The sequence below is a fragment of the Antrostomus carolinensis genome, unplaced genomic scaffold (genome assembly GCF_000700745.2).
Source record: "Antrostomus carolinensis isolate BGI_N321 unplaced genomic scaffold, ASM70074v2 scaffold731, whole genome shotgun sequence".
NCBI classification, from domain to species: Eukaryota; Metazoa; Chordata; class Aves; order Caprimulgiformes; family Caprimulgidae; genus Antrostomus; species Antrostomus carolinensis.
In genome coordinates this window covers 34,693-48,315 of record NW_010294556.1, presented here as the reverse complement: position 1 = coordinate 48,315, position 13,623 = coordinate 34,693, and the positions used below count along the sequence as shown (strand labels likewise).

Genomic DNA, 13,623 nt, shown 5'->3' with positions numbered 1-13,623 from the left:
ACCAATATTTAATTAACTGCTCTGACTGTGCCTGGAGTGCTTGTCCATGCTGTACTTTAATAATACAGTCCAATCTTTCTTTTTCAAAGAAATCACAAACAAAACTCTCTCCACTGGGAACAAAATCTTACTTTTAATTCTGCAGTCATTTTTGCAAGAATTGTACATTTTCTACTGTTTATTCACAGTATATCATTTCACACATAAAAAATACATAAGCCTCTGTCAAGATAAATGATTGGTGTCAAAATGAACAGTACAGAACAAAAGGAGAAAAAAAGAACAAACAATCTGCAAACAACAGATGACTAAGAGAATTATGTTATAAATTACCTAATCTGATGCCTTTCTTCAATATGACTGCCAATTTGAAAAATTAAACAGTATTGTAAGTAATGAATGAGAGTGTGATTTGGATCACAGCAATGATGTGAATATTATTTTTAACTGATTAGATGTACTTCAAATGTCTTTGATTATTTACACAACATTTATTTCACTACTTTTTTGCAATCTTCCAGAAAAAATTCTGAATTATTATAATGAAATATTATAAAAACATTATTAAAAAAAAAAAGCCCTACTGCATCAGAACAGTGGTTCATCCAGCCCAGCACTCATCTCCCACTGTAGCAAAAGACAGTTGTGGTTAGGAGAAGCCTATGGCCTGCCTCCTTTTTGCAAACCATTCCCCTTGTATTTTCCCAGTACCCAGAATCATTGTACTAGGGATTTGAAAGAGTATTTATGTGCTTCATCCTTCTAGTATTCACTTAAGAACCTGCTGTCCATGAACTTTTAAAAGCCATTTTTCACCCTTGTGATACTGTCTGCCTCCACATCTTTCTGCAGCAAAAACTTCCAGAAGTTCACTACCCATTGTGCAAGGACTATTTTTATCCATTTTAAACTGATTCACACTAGGTTTGAGTGCCCCTGGTTCTCATATTGTAAGATTCTCTATTTAGCTTATCTATTACCAGAGAACTGTTAAGTGTCTCCTGAACTAACTAGAAAAGAAAGCCACTGCTTCAGCTCTATGCATTTTAAAATGTGATTTCTTAGACACCAGACATTCTAAAAGTTGGAATTTTTTTTAATAAGGATTAATGAAATGAAGTAAGAGTTAAGGATGATTACCCATTATATTTCCCAATGTTTCACACAAAAATAAGTCAAAGAAAAACTTCAAAGTCAAGCATATAAACATGAGTAAATTATATAGCTAGCACCTTTTTCTATGAGAAGCTGATCCAACCCTTCACACCAACCATGATCTGGAAAATTTCACGTCTGAATCTGATCTTGTCATTTTGGACTCACATCAAACATTTGTATTTTCTTATTCAGAGTTTGAATTTTGTATTCAAACTTCAGCCACTCCTTGACAAACAATTACTGCCTTTTCAGAATGTCTTAAACTATCCTGAATAAAAGGTTTTGAATACAATGAGACAACCATCTTCTCCTTTCTGCTTACAGAGGATATCAGCATTTCCTGTGAAAGGTATGAATCTTAGTATGTATTGATTTTTTTTACTAAATGCAAAAAAATTACCAGCCATTCTCTAAAGAAGTCTATAAGGCTACTACAGCCAAAGAGCACGCAAAGCTGCTCATACTGAGCGTGCAAAGGCAGCTTTATGCCGCTTTAAGACATGCCTAGATTACATCAGTATTAAGCCAGTCAGTCCCATTCTGTGTACCAGCCTGAAAAGATGTAAATCCGACAGAAGTCTGCTCTAAATTTTCTTGAGCTGGAAGAGGAGCAGGTACTCACACAGAAGCTATGGACCACCAGCTCGCAAGTGCACCTTGAGCTACATCCCTTTTCCAAATCTGAATGATCTCCTTGTTTCCCTTTCACTAGTTCTCTGCTAGGTAAGGATCTGCAAAAACAGGGATATGGATACAGCTATCATTTGACCACAAATATTTGAGCATATTTTCAGTTTAACTGTTTTTACAGTAAACAGAAAACCAAGATTGCAGAATACCTGCACACATAAACTGCACCTTCTTAATGCCAGGCTTAGCAGCACACTGTTAGAAGCTGAGTATTTTTAATAGTAAAACACTATTGCACAATACCTGCTTGAAGTATCACAAACACAGTCCCTTTGATGGGTAGTCCAGAGAATATTTTAAGGCCTACTTTCCTCAAAATCTGCTCAATCACTATATAATCATTTACTTGTTATTTGCAAACGTTAATCCAGGGTCAAGGTAATGGCTCTGTGACACAATGCTTAAATTTATGTAAAACCATGCCCTTTTAGCATTCGTTTATAACTTTGGTGGGCTACTGATTTAAAAGCAGACTCCTGGCTTTATCAGAGCATGGGCAGAAGTGACCTAACACTGCAAACAAAATGCTGCTTCTAGCTTCAGCTTTTTTTCTAACACTACTGCAGTGCTCTGATGCCCAAAACAAAACAAGCATTACACCTGCAGACTGTAATACCATTGAAACAGATGCAGGAGTGGCCCTGGATTTGGTCAACAGGCATCGCAGAGATGGCTATGTGTTTGGTTTATTCCGGGTTGCTGACGCACACAAACTCCATATAGTAAGTATCAATTTAAAGGCTGATTTACACAAGACTTTGATTTTAAAATAAGGAGCCAGATCATTAAAAGCTTATGTTTATTGCTTTTAACAGAGCAATGTTGATGTAACTACAGCAATGTAACTCTGATTTACACTATCTCAGTATTAATTTGTGCATGGTTTATTGTAAATAAGCTTGATTTTGAACGATGCTGAATGCCCTCTATTCTCTTGGCTGACAGGATGTTAGCATAAGAGATGCTCTGAACAGCTCTATACAACACCGGAAATTAATCTGTCCTGTCCGTTGTCAGGTCTCAGATGTTAAGTTCAAAATTTATATTCAGAGGGTTTCTTTAATCTGTGAATGTCTACCATTAATTAGATCAATGTATCCTTAAATATCAGTATTTTGTTATTATCTTAATTTTGGAGATAGCTGGATAACTGGAAGGAAGAAAAAAAGGCAGAGGAAGCCAAAGGAGATGAAAATGCCACTCTGCAAAACAGGGGAAGGGCTGGATAGAGAATCCATACCAGTCATTTCCTATTTCCTTCCTATTTCTATTTCTGTTTCCTAGAGGATACAGAAGCCTTTCTCGAGGATTGCCTAAATTCCAAAGCAAAACAATAGCAGAAAAAGCAATAGAATACAAAATTTCTTTAACTAGTAGATAAAAGAGATCAAGGACATGCACATTTACTAAGGCACCTGGCTGCCTTTTAGCTGTTTAGCTACGGAACTAGAATCCAGGCACACATGCACTAGGAAGTGTATTACACATCTCAGCGTGGCAACTGAAAAACCAGGCTAGTTTTTGATACAACTGGTTAAGACCGCCTGTTAGGACAAGAAAAAGCTCAGAAAGTGACCCTAAGCCCACATTCCTACAGGTCTTGAGGTATGCTTTCAAAAAAACCTGATGGATTATTTTGCTTTTCAAATACAAGGATGTGGCAAGTGATAGTATTGGGTTTTTATGCAGTAGTCAGGTAGTTAAAGATCTCACCTAGGAAGCAATCAGTTTTCTTCAGCATTAAGAGATTTAAACCCTCAAGCCTCTCGACCTTGTAGAATGCTGCTGCCATGCAGTTATGCGTGTGCCACCATTGTGAAGTGGAGCCACTGCGCAGTAAGAGATGCCAAATTCAGGGGATGAATGAGAAAAAACATAGTTGTTTCTAAAAAGAAAAATCACAGTGTTTCTACATTTTAACCAATTACTGACTATATAAACTATAGAACCATAACCTGAAGTAGGGACCAGAGCTGAGGATTCACAATTCCAGATGAATGCTACAACCACTAGACTACCATGCTTATGTTCTCCTTTGTACTCTTAATGAATTTTGCTGTCTTTGCCACAGTTCCAGCTATCACACAGAGCCTACAAGAACAGAAAAACCCTTTCTATCTATCTTACTGCTAAAGAATTCTCCCTGTAAGGTCTCTGTACCTTCTCAGACCCAAAGCCACCAGGTGTGGTCTCCTGCGTATTGATCATGTACAATTTTGTGCAAGAAGTTTTGTTGGCTTCACTGCCAAGATGACATTCAAATATATACATATATATATAAAGACCAGAGCATGATTTTTATTTTCTCCATGCAATAGTGTGCATCAAGTCTATCACATCAATACCCTTAGAAATTTAAGCAGAGCAATTCCTAGCAGCCGGATCTCTACTAGATTTACGTTGGAGTTCTAAAAGTATAAGATACTCAAATATTCACACTAGAACAGTTCTGGGCTTGTGCAGTGCAGAACTCTGGTGCCCAAGATGCTTCTAAAACAACCAAGAAGGCACTATATAACATAATTTTTTCCCCAAGAGCTAACCAGCAGATGAACAGAGGAATTTTCTACTGCATATTTGGATGTATACATTTAAAATCATCCAAGCTCTACTTTAGACTTTATTGAATCCAAATGCATCCTACTGAAGAAAATAACTATGTGCCAGGGATGAACTGACTTCTTTGGCATTTCACAAGATTGGATGACAAAGTGGATGTATTTAGTCATTTCAGTTTTAGGGGGCTCCTAGTGAACAGCATATTTTACAAAATACTATCTTACCTTTTCATTCAATGCAATTCCATAAATACAAACCAGAAAAAAACCAGTCTTCCTCACTGTCTCTGCTCTCTTTTCCATCTGCAGTTTACTAATATGTTGACTAGCAGCTTGAAATTATTGAGATTTAAAAAATAAAATAGAAATGTTAATTACACCTAAGCAAAGAATAATAACGTGGCTTGTGGGCACGATGGGTGTCCAGGACAACTGTATTCTTTTCCCAACTCTGCCACTGAATAACATGTGCCTTTCTGCAAATCACCTAGCCCCTGTTTTAAAAATAGAAGCAATGTTAAGACATACGCATTCTGCAAAACTAGTGCTTAACGTGACACTGGTGGACTCTTACTGATAAAAATATTACACTAGACTGCACTAATTCTTTCTCAATGTCTCATCTATACAGAAACACTCTGAAAAAGGAATCTGAATGGATGAAAATTCATAAAACCTGAGGACATTTATTCACAGTGAAGAGCTTTGCATCTTCTTATCTAAATGACAAAATAAAATACGTCTGTGTTTATTCTGAATGTCCATACAAGTGTTGGATGAAATTTAAATAATCCATTCCAAATATGAATTGAGATTCATTTTCCTGCAGAAAAATACAAAACTGTTTCTGTGGGCCACAGATAATTCTTAACACCACATCCCATTACACTGGCAGCCAAATTCAAATTCTGATTCTCCATCCCATTTGCTCAGGAGACAGAACATACTAGAAGAATTTCAGAGCTAAGGCTCCTGGCTTTGTAGGGATTATTACAGCTTTGTTGTATCACTCCCTGAAGAAACCGAGCAGGAAACAAAGTCCTGAAAGAGTATGGGGTCACTAAGGCCATTTGAATTGGAGGTAGCTATATCATTGGCTGCCTAGACAACTCATTTCCTGGTAGACCAATATGTTCTATGCAAGGATCAGAAAAAGAGAATGGCAACTTTTTAACATGGACATTTTCTCTACTTGATGGATGCCAGGCTAACAACAGACTCTTCTCACAGATTCTCAACAAAAGGGTAAGAGGCAACAGCCTAAGTTGCAGGAATAGTTCTGACTAGATATAAGGCCCCCAAAAAATCATGGCAAAAGTGGTTAAGTACTGGAATGGCCCAGAGAGGTTGTGGAACATCAGTCTTGGTGATATATGGAACTCAGCTGAATCTAACTTTGAAGTCAGCTTTGCCTTGAGCAAGTGGCCAGACAAGATCACCTCCAACGGTCCCTTCCAGCCTAAACCCTTTCTATGCTTGTCAGTGCAGAAAAACCTTGATAGGGAACTGGGGAAGCTACATTAAAGATTAAACATATCTACTTCAAAAGAAGTTTCTTTCAGACCAAACTGCTTGTATACAAACTCTTTTCTACCTGCACTTCTCTTCCAGGGAAATTCATCAGTCCTCTTCTTAACTTTGGATGTGCTGGAAACTGAATGCTCTGTATTATCCAGAAAACACTGGGAGTCTTGTGACTACGGTGACACCTATTTCATGGCAAGTAATGGCACCCAGGCAGAGTCATATGTCAATAATGTATTAACTTGATCTTCACCTGGACTGCTCAGAAATTTCCGTGTCACAAAATCTCTAAGTGAAGACTAGGCTTTATTATGGCTCACTATAAAACAAAATCTATTGAATTTTAGAGTTATTAAAGATAAGCTAGAGGTTTGGAAAGGGGTTGGCTCCTCAAATAAGTGCAGCTTTATTTAACTAGTTGTCTCAAAGGAGCTATACTCTGCATTCCACTGCTGGTAGCAGTACTGATGTTTTAAGAATAATTTGCTGACAACCAAAGGGCACTATAAATTATTTTTTTAAGCAAGTTCCTCATATATTAGCCAGAAATACCAGTGTTATATTTTGTCAGTTTTCTGTCATAGTGTTTGTGGTATGACAATGAGAAATATTGGTAGCGTCAGTACACACATTATAAACAGCAATACTTGTCCTTTAGGGTTGCAGTCCAATGATGCAGTTTGGGATGAGAACTACCCATCCAAAATTTTATTTAAATAGGAGAGTGGTGATACTACCACACAGAACTAAGCAGGAAGGCCATGAGGAGAGAATTTAATGCATTTACTCTTTTTATTAAGGTGAGGAAAAGGAATGGAAGAAAATGTCCATCCACTTTTTGACAAAGATTTATGTAACCTTGAGTATCTCTGGCACCCTAACTTCCCCTGATAGCTAGTATTATCTTACTGTAAATAAGTATTAGAATGACTGAGAAGGCTGGTGTAGTTTTCTATTGTCTACTCAGTTGTGCAAACTGAGAATTAAAATAAAGGCTCTTGTAGAGGGAGATTCTATTTTATCTGAACACAAATTTTGGGTGGTACTGGATCAAATATTCCATTAATGTCCACATCTGTTATTCTTAGAAGTACTGTACCTTAAAAGGAGGCATAATTTCTATGATCACCTACATCCAATTAAATCCAGCAAAAATACCATCATAATCACGTATTCTTTTTTCTATTCTATTCTTTTTTTAATTTCTCCCAGGACTTCGGGCAATGTAAGATTATCATATATACAAGCCAGCTGCTGAAGAAACCTCAGCTATATGGATTTAATTGTACACTAAGTCCAGGTAAAATAACCACTGTTGTAAGCCAATGCATACCTCAAAGCAGCCCTAGTACCAAACTACAAGTCTGTGCACTACTAAGTGTATAGTAACTGTAACAGATTCATTCATCTGCTTGCAATTCATATTTTAGATAATTCAAATGGAATGTTAAGAATGAGTAATAGAATTAAGGTTACCCTACTCCTCCTAAAGCAGACTTTATTAATGTCAGATGATATTACCATTTGAGTCCACCAAAACATGATAATGAATATCAGAAAAAAAGTAAACTTGGAAAAAAATGCCTCTTTGAGGTGGTAAGATTCTAAGGAATCTTATTTGTGGAGAGAGGGATAGATATTTCACTTCCAAGGAAACACTTGCATTTCAGTTTGGCATTATGAGTTCACATTAAAGGCACATGCACACTCTCAAGAGTATTTACATTCATTGCAATATTAGTAAATTTTCTGTTTTCACAGTTCCTCCTGATTTATTAGAGTGCAAAGATTGTCCTGTGAAAGTTGAAGTCTTAGAAGTCACCGAGCAACATAAAAATATTGCTGCAAAGGCCCTGGAGAAATTCAACAGGGAGGGTAACCACACAAACTACTTCAATGTGGACAAAGTTGAAAAGATTTTAAAGATGGTAAGTGGCATTTTGTCCTAGAATTACTTACAACAGCAAATATTTGTGAGCAGTTCCAAAACCACGGGACCAGAAATCAAATCCTTCTAGGATCTGAACTATTGCTATAGACTGTTACCTCTCAGTATAAATCATCTGCTTCAAATTGAAGGTCCTACTTCTGCAAAAACTTGTTATCAACTTTTAATTTAGGCATGTGAAAGCAAAAGGATTTCTCATCTGCTAAAAACTATGGCAGTCTGATGGCATCCAAAAAGTCAGAGCCTTCTTTGTGTACATATTTATATTTTGAATGCCTATTTACCTATGATATCATAACATACAAGAGTTTACTTACTACTGGCCAGAGTTCTTTCAGATGTAGTCATGTGTATCACAGTCATACATTCTGTCAACTGAAGTCAGATAACTTTTTACTCTTAGAATATTTAGCACATGGGTGTAACACAAAGTGGAACACACTTGGCATCACTTTGACTCTGCTGCAGAGCAAAGCAGCACTCTGAGAGCTCTGAAGGACAGAAAGTAAATTTGTATCTGTGCTGTACCTCTTGAAGAACTACTGGCTCTGGTAAATAACACCTCCATCTTTTAGTGATGTTGACATGAAGACTTATTCTTTGGGCGATTTGAAGTATAACTCTCACATGACCAGAGTTTCTTGTTGGTAGATACTGGAGATCTTCACTTAAACAGCACAGGATCACTCTGTCAACACATGTGTCAGTTCAGGACAACTCTGTAATGAGGTCGCATGGCCTCTACCATAATACATGTCAATCTTGGAAACTGCCTAAATTATAGTGTGCCAACCCCACCTCCCTGCAGCTTTTAATATTGCTCAGAAACTTGACTGTTCTACACTGCAGTCCCATGCAGGCTGTATCCCTACTCCCATTTAGCAAGTGGTTGTTTTCAAATTGCCTGGAGTCATGGATTTCTCCCTAAATGCTCTGTCTTCACACTTTCCTGTCTTTAGCTACAGTGACAATTTAGATTGTACCACTGGATTTCAACAGACTGCATAACACTTAGAAACTATGAATTACGATCAAAAAATATACCATAAAGTACATACATCCACTTTTAACCAGTTTAGTTAAACCTGTGGAACTTTTGCAGACTGCATAACACTTAGAAACTATGAATTACAATAAGAAAATATACCATACATCCACTTTCAACCAGTTTAGTTAAACGTGTGGAACTTTTGTGTACACATTTGCTATGGATGCCTTCAACACAGACTTGAAATAAACTACTGGAAATTAAAATTAAACACCTCTTTATGGGTTTTAATAGGATGATCACAAAGGCCTCCTCCCATGTTCTTACGGAGTAACCGTACACATTTGCTATGGATGCCTTCAACACAGACTTGAAATAAACTACTGGAAATTAAAATTAAACACCTCTTTATGGGTTTTAATAGGATCACAAAGGCCTCCTCCCATGTTCTTACAGAGTAATGCCTTCTCTATTAATAATGCCACTGACAACAGAGAAAGCAACAATTTCACAATAACTAGCGGAATTTCACCCCAAATGAACATCAGCACTGTAGTACTATGCACTTCCATCACTGGAAAGGGGTGGTTGCCATCTAGTAGGTCTCTGTATTTTCACAGGTGCAGCAGTTCAATTTAGGGAGAAGACTCCAAGGACACTACTTCCTAAAAACACAGGCTGTAAAAGTAACAGGTTTTATAACATATACATACAGGACAAAGAAATAAAGTGACCATTTCTGGAACTCATAAAGGTGTGAAACAAGTAAGGTATAAATTATTACATCTGTTTTTCTTAATGAATCTGCATAAATGTATCAGCATCTGAACTGCATAGGTAACAAAAGCACGAGGTAGACAGGATTTTGACAACAATATGAAGTATGGTTGCTTTTAAAATTACAGGACTTTTAACTACACTTAGTTACCACTTCTTTTTTGATCTCTTTGTTTCAGACTGCCTCCCGTGAAGGTCACATTTTAGGATTCTCTATAAAAGAGACAAATTGTTCCAAATCTGCACAACAAGCAAATCAGGCATTGGAATGTGATTTTCTGGATGACTGGCATGCTGTAAGTAAAGTCTTAGAATGGAACTCATACAACGAGTGGCACCAGAAAGATCTTCCCACAGTATTTGCAAGTGTTTCTTATAAGCATGCACCCAAACTCAAAATTAAAAATCAAGCATGTCCAAGTCCAGATCCTAATTTTACAGCTGCTCCTTTTTATTCTACAAGGAGCCAATCTGAACTCTCAAATCTAAATGTAACTGGGGTCTGGCATGTTACAGACATAAAGCTGAGCTTTTCAGTTTGGATCTGGCTTTCACACTGAAATTGTGGCTATTCCATAGTAAATAATTCATTCTATTTTCATAAAAACTTTTACACTAACTTGAGCTATAGATCTTGAAAAAAAATACATGGATTATATCATTCCAGTGAGCCCAGGGTTACTTTTTTTTTCCTCTGCTGCAGAGGAATGGAGAGTGGAATAATTCAGGCTTCTCTGCAGATTACTATCAAAGTACTCTCCTCACCTCACTTTCCCATTACAATAACAGTGAACATCAAAGAAACAACTAGACAAGATGATAATTTCAGAATAAATTATTCTCCATAAACAAAACTTATGGAATGAAATAAAAATATGGGAAAAATAAAACACATAGAACTTTCAGTTTATCTACATCCATTTTCTTCTCTGACTCTTTATACTCCAGAAGACTAGAAAAGGTTGTGAATGAACTGGTAGTGGAGCCAAAAGTTCACTAGAATGAAGCACAAGCCAGATAGCTAGAGGTTTTGAATTCTGTTCTCAATGCTGGTACTACTGGTGTGTGTGTGTGAAATGCTATTAACATTTGTAATCATTGATCATAAAAGGCTACTAATGGCCCAAACATATATCAAGATAAAGCACCCACTACAGAGAGCACACACAGAACCTCTTACCCAAGTTCTGTGCTCTTTCACACGAGCAACTCCATACACAACGACTGGACAGGAGGTGAAAGTCACAGCAAACATGATACTAAGGGGAGTAATGCTGAAAGATTACAACAAATTACTTTTCAAAAAATAAATACGAAAAAAAGCTCTACCTCAAGCTTTGTCTGAAAGAGCACAGCTACACAGTGTCTGGTTTTGAGGACTTTGAGCAAAATTTCAGGATGTTTGTCAAGCAAAGACAGAAAAAAAGGAATAAAAATCAGTCACCCAAAAGGTGCTTATTTTGGAAACATCAGTAGCTGACCAACTTCTTGCAGATATCAAAAGAGAAGTAAGATGGAGAGTGGTAGCCCTCTAGATGGGCATAGCTAAGTGGTCTTCACAGTCACGAACATTCAAAAGTGGCATATATTTTAACCATTATTAATCACTGGCAAGTATCACTGGTCAGAAAGCTCAAGATCTAACTAAGTTACATAAACATACTTAGATATCAAAGGAACTAGCCTAACTTTAAAAAGTTGATCTTTCAGCACCTTCTATTAACTCCATCACAGACCCCAGATGTGCATTGTTGTTTTTTTATTTTCTTTTGCTTAGCATGTGGGATTCTGCAAGGCAAGAATTATAAGTCATCCAGAGGAACCTGATGGAACAGATATAAACTGTGAAATCTACCATCGTTGGGTATGTACTCACTCACTGAAATGTCTCTGGCTATAACTTAATGCAAGTTACACCAGCCTCACTTAGTCCAGATTGACAGGTGACTGCAACGGTTGTTCATGCCCCTTTATTACTGCCTGGGTGGGAAGCAGCATGTTGGATAGACTGGCTTTTGACTGCTAGGTCAATCAGAGGATACATTAGAATTGAGCTGTCCCTACTACTCCCTCCAAGGGTGTCTTCTCTCAGTCCAATCATACTTCTTAGTTCAAGTGAGTAAAGACTGGCAAACAAGTTCAAAGGAATTTTAGAAAGCACGAGGAGGGGAGATGATCTTTATCACATTTGGTATTCCAGCCACTCCAGTGTGGGTTTTATTTTGTTTTGATCCATCACAAACGTTGCTCAGTTGGTTATATATATTATTTCATTTTGTTACAGTGTGGTATTTCCAGATAATTTTCAGTAATTTGGCCCTTTATCATCTACTCATTCTCTTCTACCTTGAAGAAAACAGTTTGGGTTTTTTTCTTACAGATCACCAGAACTGTAAATGCAAACCTACTAACTCCCATCTCTCTCTCTCTCTCACCCCTTTCTTCTGTCCTATTAACATCTCACTTAATACTTCCTCCCCTGGTGTTTTTATGAACAGCAGCATGACCATGGGCAAAGATGCAAACATTCAACTCTAGGACACCGACACAGACATCCCCATCATCATTTTGGTCACAGACATCGCCACAGACACCATCACAGACATCATCACAGGCATGGATGTCCACCCTTTTCTCAACCCAGACCTGAAGACCCTGAGCATAACCATAGCTTCAATGAAGAACATCAAGACAGCCATGAAGAACCTGCTCCTCCTCCCCACAGTGGACCACATCAACACCTTCCTCCTCCTCCTCCCCATGATGGACCACATCCTCCTCCCCAAGAGGAACCACAACCACCCCCTTCTGTTCCTCCTCCCTATGAGGCACCACATCCTCTCCTCCAAGAGGAAGCACAATATGACCCTTCTGCTCCTTCTCCCCATGATGAACCACATAATCCTCCTCTTCATCCCCATCATGGACCACACTGTCCTCCTCCTCCTCATGGACCACATCACCACCATCCACCTCCCCACTGTGGACCACACTGTCCTCCTCCCCCTCCTCATGGACCACATCACCACCATCCACCTCCCCACTGTGGACCACGCTGCCCTCCTCCCCCTCCTCATGGACCACATCACCACCATCCACCTCCCCACTGTGGACCACATCACCCTCCTCCTCCAGGACACCCTCCTCATCTCTGTCATCACTATTACAGACATCACTGCAACAAGACAAGTATATCAGGAAAGTACTCTCCATTCCAAATAACAGGAGCTCTCTATCGCATTCCAGTTCTAAACCAGCAGGATTCTCTCACACCTCCCACTGCAAACTTTCCTGAGCTATCCCAAAGCAACCCCCACTCCTCCAGCACTGCTGAAGGTATTCCCTTCACCGGCTCAAGTCTAAAGGAGATGCTAGAAGCTCTGAGTTTTCCAGATCACCCTGCAGAATCAAAGTCATGCCCGGGAAAGCCCAAACTTGTTCTTCCAAAAATTTTGCCTTTATTTCCACATAGCTCCATGGCAGAAAATTCTCCTCCATGACCTCAGAGAAAGATGTTCCTGGCTTGAGACTTGAAAGCCAATGACAGTTGTACAATGAATGAAGAAAGCACATGGAGAAGGGAAGAAAGCATACAATTTCTAGGGAGGAGAAGCACTGAAAATAATAATTAAGACAAGTATTCCAACCTGCCCCTTGATCCCAGCTATCTCAGACTCCACTGTAACTGAAAAGCTCAAAATTCAGAGTCCCTCAGATAATATGAGCTGGTACAAATCTCCCCAGCTTACAATGCTCCTTTAGTTCTAACAAAAAGGAAAACTCCCTAATAGTGAAAACTAACATCTAAAATATTTAATCTTCTCATAATTCATAATTATAATGTACTTCTCTAAAGAAATCTGACCTAAGGAAATTTCACTGCCTTCCATGAAAAAATGATCTATGATTCTGTGATATTCATGCTTTATAAAGATTCAAAGAAAATAAAAATATGCAAGCATTTTTCTTCCAGACACAGC

At 38.1% G+C, this 13,623-nt stretch overlaps 1 protein-coding gene across 1 annotated transcript; it reads left to right on the top strand.

Annotated features, from left to right (window-relative positions):
• Positions 1-2,324: 2,324 nt before the first annotated feature.
• On the top strand, positions 2,325-13,143 carry HRG (histidine rich glycoprotein). Its single transcript, XM_010177643.1, has 7 exons — positions 2,325-2,570; positions 6,018-6,125; positions 7,143-7,230; positions 7,692-7,858; positions 9,823-9,939; positions 11,421-11,507; positions 12,142-13,143. Exons 1-7 carry the CDS (start codon positions 2,373-2,375, stop codon positions 13,141-13,143), a joined length of 1,767 nt encoding a protein of 588 aa, XP_010175945.1. The 5' UTR covers positions 2,325-2,372.
• Positions 13,144-13,623: the final 480 nt, after the last annotated feature.

Bases quoted from the DNA above. Each gene is read 5' to 3' on its own strand.
- HRG (XM_010177643.1), top strand. From the start codon at position 2,373: ATGCTGCTTCTAGCTTCAGCTTTTTTTCTAACACTACTGCAGTGCTCT. The intron at 2,571-6,017 runs GTAAGTATCAAT...CTTCTCTTCCAG, and splicing joins ACGCACACAAACTCCATATA to GGAAATTCATCAGTCCTCTT. The intron at 11,508-12,141 runs GTATGTACTCAC...TTTTATGAACAG, and splicing joins GTGAAATCTACCATCGTTGG to CAGCATGACCATGGGCAAAG.